Here is a 6000-nt window from a genome sequence, read left to right on the forward strand (position 1 = left end):
ATAACATGATATATAATATAATGTGATACAAGCTATCTGCATTATGTAATATAAATACATGTAAAGTGAAAACAAGCACGTGCATACACACATGGGTTTCAGGTATGGAGACTTGAGTGTGAAGTGTGTGTCTCAGAGACTATGTCCCTGGAGCACATGTGCTTTGGTACAGCCACAACCCTGGATGCAGCGATCGATGGAAGCAGGACCAACCCCTCCCCAGAGAGTGTTTGCCAAAGAAACACAAATGGGAAGACACAGACTTTGCTCCAAGTCCCTGCCAAATACCCAGAGTGAAAACATCGTGACTGTGACTCGCAAGACTTTCCATCCCTAATGGCAGTTGGTTAATTCCTCTGGGCACACCAACTGCGGTGCCATTCCCTGGATGACAGCTGTCCCCCGGGAATCATTTGATTGGACCCCTCATGATTTTCCAAAAAGCCTGAGTAGCTTTAACAATTGGCATACATGTAGCAATTGTGTTAAAACAGGAAAACCAAAAATAATTGAAAGGGCACCATGAATAGCCCCTGACAGCAAAGCTGACATGATTCCAATTAGAAACAAGCAAATGCTTCTGTTTCCTGGAGGTTACAGAGACAGGGAATCCTGTGTTAAACAGAGGTTGTTTGATCTTCTAAATTGAAGGAGAGGGGGTTCTCTTTATAGGTTTTAAAGTTGCCTCTGTGCGCAGCTTCGTCATCATCATCCTGACAGCTTTGTCTCTCACATTCTTCTCCTTTTCTGCTCCTGAGTTTCTGTGCCTGCTCAGTAACACTGTCACCAACAGCACTGAAGGGATTCATGTGCCAGCCCCGCCTAGTGAGCACCTTGTTTAGGTAGAACACCATGGCTTTCAGGCTTCTTCATATCACGTGGAAGAGAATGTCTCCATTCCTTCAGGCAGCTACAGCCAAATCCCTTAATCTGGAAGTTCAAAAGTAGTAATAATGTATTGCCAGCAATACTGGCAGATGTTAAAGTCTGGTGAGGCTCATGATTTACATATATACGTAGACACAGACCTGAGCATCCATGTGAGCACACACACAAGCGTTCGTGCACAGATAAATACACATGTGAAGAATGTAGTCACACATGAACCTGTGAGTGTGCATGTGTCCATACATGAACAAAAGTGGCTATGCATACACACACGTGCATATGCACATGAATATGCATATACGTATGTACATAGTTTTTTAAAGAGAGAGATTAAGGAAATTTGCCCAGTGTTTCCAGTAAGTAGAAAAGAAGAAATGAGCTTGAAGCATGGCTCCCTCCCCCCACAGTCCCTCTGTTCTTTCTCAGTGCCCATAACATGAGCAGTGAGCAGCACTGGTCACCTCTCAGTCACTTTATTTTCTCCAGCCTGCCTGGAGCAGCAAGTGTCAGAGCCCGACCTCATCACCTCCTCTTCTGCTCCCCAGGTCCTAGCACCTGCCCTTCACAGATGACCTTTGAGGTGAAGCAGGGATCCTCAGGGTATGGCTCTCCTAGAAGCGCATCAAGCCAGAATTCCAGGTCCTGCACCAGCTGCTCCAGCTCTCTGACTTCCTTCTCTAGCTTCTCCAAAAATCCATGCAAGTTTGTCTTCAGCCACTTCCTGAGGGTCCTTAATGGCTCTTCTGCAGGTTCCTTGGTCTGATATTCAAAGCCCTGAAAGGCAGACATCAAATATGTGTCTTTCGACTTTTCAGGCAGATTTCTTGTTTAAGAAAGTGCCCTGGGGCTTTTGCATATGATATGCTCTTCATTCTGCCTGGGTTACCCCACCTGACCAGCTCCAATTCATCCCTAACTAGCTCGCTGATGACATCTCTGAGAAGCCTGCCTGGGCTCCTTAGCACATCTCTGAATGTTACCTGGGATGTCACAGGATTCTGAAAGTGGTTGCAGTCATTGTTCCGTCCTGACACTTCCCAGCTGCTTCCTGAAACAGGCACAGGTATTACCTCTTAACAAACACAGTTCAAATAAGTGTGGATGAATGGTCTCTCTAGTGGGAGGGGAAGCAGGGCGAGGGGCTGCTCACAGGCACCCCTCCTCAGGACCTCCACCTGACTCTGTGTACTTGGTTTCTCCTTCCTGGAGTTCCAGAATGCTCACCTGATATCCCTGTGCCCAGGTACAACACCAGAACGAGCAGTGCTAACAGCGTCTGGAATGAGAAAAGGAGGGAGGGGACGGGAAGGTGAATTCCTGGTTATAGAAGGCTCGACACCCGTGACAGGGACCCTGTCACAAAGGAGCTAATCGTCACTTGTAGACATTCCCCACTATCTAAGTCACACATGTTTCCAATCTTTGCAGAAACAGGTGACAGGACAATGCCCTGATATTTATGTCTTCCCCCTTCTCCCCTTCCCCTCTGTGAAGAAAAATTCATCACCAATGTTCTTCTGAATCACTTAAAGTCTTTCTATTCTAATCAGATTGTGGGAAGTCCCCACTTTATGGTGGTATAATTCACATATAAGAGAATTCACAAACTTTAAATGCACTGTCTGATTAGTTTTGACAAGTGCCTACATGTGACCCCAAAGAAAATTTGACCCCTTCCATCGTCTTGAAAGATCCTCCATGCCCCTCTCAGTCAGTCCACTGGGGTACTGACGGTCACATGGTGCTCATTCATGAGTTTCACGGAAATGAGTCGACAGAGTCTTTTGTATAATGTTTGTGATGTGGCTCCATGCTTTTGTATGTTCAGTTTTATTGATGAGTAATCCTCCCCTCCTGGTTTACAGTTCAAAGTGGTCATGGACAATGGTGCTTTGAACATGCATGTACCTTGTCTTTATGTGGGCATGGTTCCCATTTCTGCTGGGTGACTATTCAGACACAGAAATGCCAGGGCATGGGGTGAATGTATGCTTAATTCTAGAACAATATTCAGGACTGTTTCTGACGCTGTTTGCTCTGCTGCCCCATCAGCTAGTCAGAGAATTCTAGTTGGTCTGTGTCTTTGTTTGCACTTAGGATTGTCAACTTCAATTTTAGGCATTCTGTTGTTCTTATGTAGAGGCATCTCAATCTATTTTATAAGTGTTTTTCAAATTTTATGTGTATGTATAATTGGTTCTGCCCACATGTATGCATGTGCAAACATGTACATACCCAGTGTTGGCAGAAATTCGAAGAGAGCTTCAGATCCCTTGGAGCTGGAGTTACTATAGATACTTGTAGCTATTGTGTGGGTGCTAGAAATCAAACCGGGGACCTCTGCAAGAGCAGCAGATGCTCTTAGCTGCTGAGCTGTCCCTCCAACTGGAGGCTTAGCTTTGTTTCATGGCTTTATTGGTGACTATTAATCTACACATCTTCATTATGTTTATTGAAGTCATTTGTTTTTTTTATTGGACTATCTTTTGATTAAGATATCAAATTCTTTGAATATTTTGGATCAAAGTAGTTGGAAAATATTCACTGTGAATATTTTATCAACTCTGACTTATCTTTTCATTTTCATGTCAGTATCTTTTGAAAATGAACAGGTTTCTTTTTTATTTTTTTAAAAAATTTTATTTTTATGTCTATGAAAAGTGAGTGCTCTATCTGCATGTACACCTGCACTCCAGAAGAGGGTTTCAGTTCATATTGTAGATAGTTGTGAGCCACCATGTGGTTGCTGGGAATTGAACTCAGGACCTCTGGAAGAGCAGCAGTGCCCTTAACTGCTGAGCCATCTCTCCAGTCCACAGGTTTCTTTTTATAAATCCCAACTCATCCTTTTAGGGTCTGTGTTTCTCTGTGAAGTCTAGAACATTTGTCTATTCTAAGGTTTGTTTTTTTTTTTTTAAATTTTCTTCTAAACATTTTATTGTTTTAGATTTTTACATTTATGTGTATGATCCATATTAAAGTAAATGTTTTATATATAATGTATAATGGAGAGTTTTAAAAATATAGGTATCTAGTGGCCCTGCATTTTTTTTCAGATGTGAGGACCAGGGCCTTGTGTTTGATTGGCAAATGTTCTACCACTGAGCTAAATCCCCAAACCCCCTGCATAATTTTTAAGACTACTTTTGCCTTGTTGAATTATGTGACTGGCCTTCATGTGTCACGTGGGTGTTCCTGGGTTCTGTTGCTTCAGTGTTCTGCGTATCTGACTTTCGCTGATGCTAAATCAGTATGCTAGCCATGCCATGCCACCATACCACACACTAGAGGCTTTGGACAGTAGACATAAATTCTCCATCAGTTTATGCTGTTGGATAGAGCCTTTCTCTGAGGCTCTCATGTGTTACCTCTTGCTGTGTCCTCAGAGGGTTTTTCCTCAGACCCATGTACTCCTTGCTGTCTCTTATAATAAGGGCTCAGTTGGCCCATGAGACGAGAGACTTAACTGTAGTCATCTCCTTAGAAGCACCGTCTACCGGTTCAGTCACTTTGGGGCTAGGCCTTCAATGTATGACTTTTGGGAGACAGAGTTCTGTTTCTAAAGGATGGTACTGGCACTATCTTATTTGCCATGAGAGAGAATGAAGAGAGGGTGGAGAGGGATGCTTGAGACCCAGAGGTTGGCTCTACCTGGGGCTGGGGCTGGAGGGGAATTGACTTCCTTCAGGTAATGCACCCTGCCTGCCCTCACCTGCTTCCTGTCATCACAGTGGTGGCTGCCTCTTCTCTGTTCAAGTAGCTCAGCTGCTACCTGGCCTCTGCCACCTGTCTTCTGGATTGTCATGTCTTTCCTCCGGGTCAAAGTCTTGGGGTGGATGGAAGTACTTTCAGTGGACAGGCAGGTAGATGACTCCCCTCCCCCACTCTATGTCATCAGGCAAGCATGGATTCTGATGTCACAGAAGGCAGAAGACAGAAAAGCCCCACCACTCTGAGACTTAGCCAGTGTCTCTCATAAACACACACATATACAAACACATACAGACACGCACACACAGACAGATACATACAGACAGACACACAGACAGACATACACAGACAGACACACACACAGATACACAGACACACACACAGATACACAGACATAAATATATACACAAATATACACACACATATGCACACACATACATGCATACATGCATACATACAGACAGACACAAACACACACACGGGCACACACATATACACATACAGACACATACACAGACGTGCACACACATAGAGAGCATTAGGAAGAGATGCTGTGAATTTTTCAGATGGGGATTTTTCTCTTTTATGTCAATTTGCAAGTTATTACTAAAATGTGAATCTTTAGATAGAAAAAAAAAACCCAAAGCCATTTTGAATACAAATGGAAAAATCTATGGAGACCATGGTAAGTTCCCACCCAGTTGGAAGCAGCAAGGAGTAGCACGGAGAATGAATCTGCCCTGGCCCAGTTTCTGTCCCCTTTCCCGTTTCTACCCACGGTATCAGCTGGCATTACTGTGGGCTTCATGGCTGGGGGCGTGGTTTTAACCTACCTGTCTTACTCAGGCTTCCCAGTTTTATTTCTATGTGCATGTGTGTGTCTCCATGTGTGTTTAATTTCTAACACTGATGCCATCTGCAGGTTTGGTAACTGCCAATATGTGGAATTCTAAAAGCACACGCGTGCCAAGGATGCATGGGACCTTTGTATAAAACAGCACAGTAGCCAACACATAATTTCCTGAGGACTGTAAATCATATCTAGATCTTTGGCAATCTCCAGTGCCACATCAATGCAGTGTGAATGGCTGAATGAGGGGAGGAGGCAAGGGGAAGTCTATACGTTCAGCATAGATGCCGTGCTGTCTGGGTAGTCTTATCTATGGGTGGTTTTGACCCATGGTGAAAGAGGGGAACTCAGTATGACTCCTCGGAGAATAATCCAGATTATTGTCTTTATCCTTTGTCAGGGTTTCTGCTGCTGTGATAAGGCACCATGGTTAGCAACTACTTGGTGGCGGGATGGGGGTTTACAGCTTACAGCTCATAGTCCATCATCCAGAGAAGTCAGGGCCGGCATTCAAGGTGGGAACCTGGAGGCAAGGGTGAAGACCATGGGGG

General features: G+C 44.2%; 1 protein-coding gene across 1 annotated transcript; it reads right to left on the minus strand.

Annotated features, from left to right (window-relative positions):
- Positions 1-1345: 1345 nt before the first annotated feature.
- Smim23 (small integral membrane protein 23) lies at positions 1346-4786 on the minus strand. Its single transcript, XM_031352647.1, has 4 exons — positions 4601-4786; positions 2113-2164; positions 1869-1936; positions 1346-1662 (listed from the first exon to the last, which is right to left on the minus strand). The coding sequence occupies exons 1-4, from the start codon at positions 4691-4693 to the stop codon at positions 1411-1413; spliced, it is 465 nt and encodes a 154-aa protein (XP_031208507.1). The 5' UTR covers positions 4694-4786; the 3' UTR covers positions 1346-1410.
- Between the last annotated feature and the right edge of the window lie 1214 nt (positions 4787-6000).

Source organism: Mastomys coucha, unplaced genomic scaffold, assembly GCF_008632895.1.
Source record: "Mastomys coucha isolate ucsf_1 unplaced genomic scaffold, UCSF_Mcou_1 pScaffold5, whole genome shotgun sequence".
In the NCBI taxonomy this organism is placed as follows: Eukaryota; Metazoa; Chordata; class Mammalia; order Rodentia; family Muridae; genus Mastomys; species Mastomys coucha.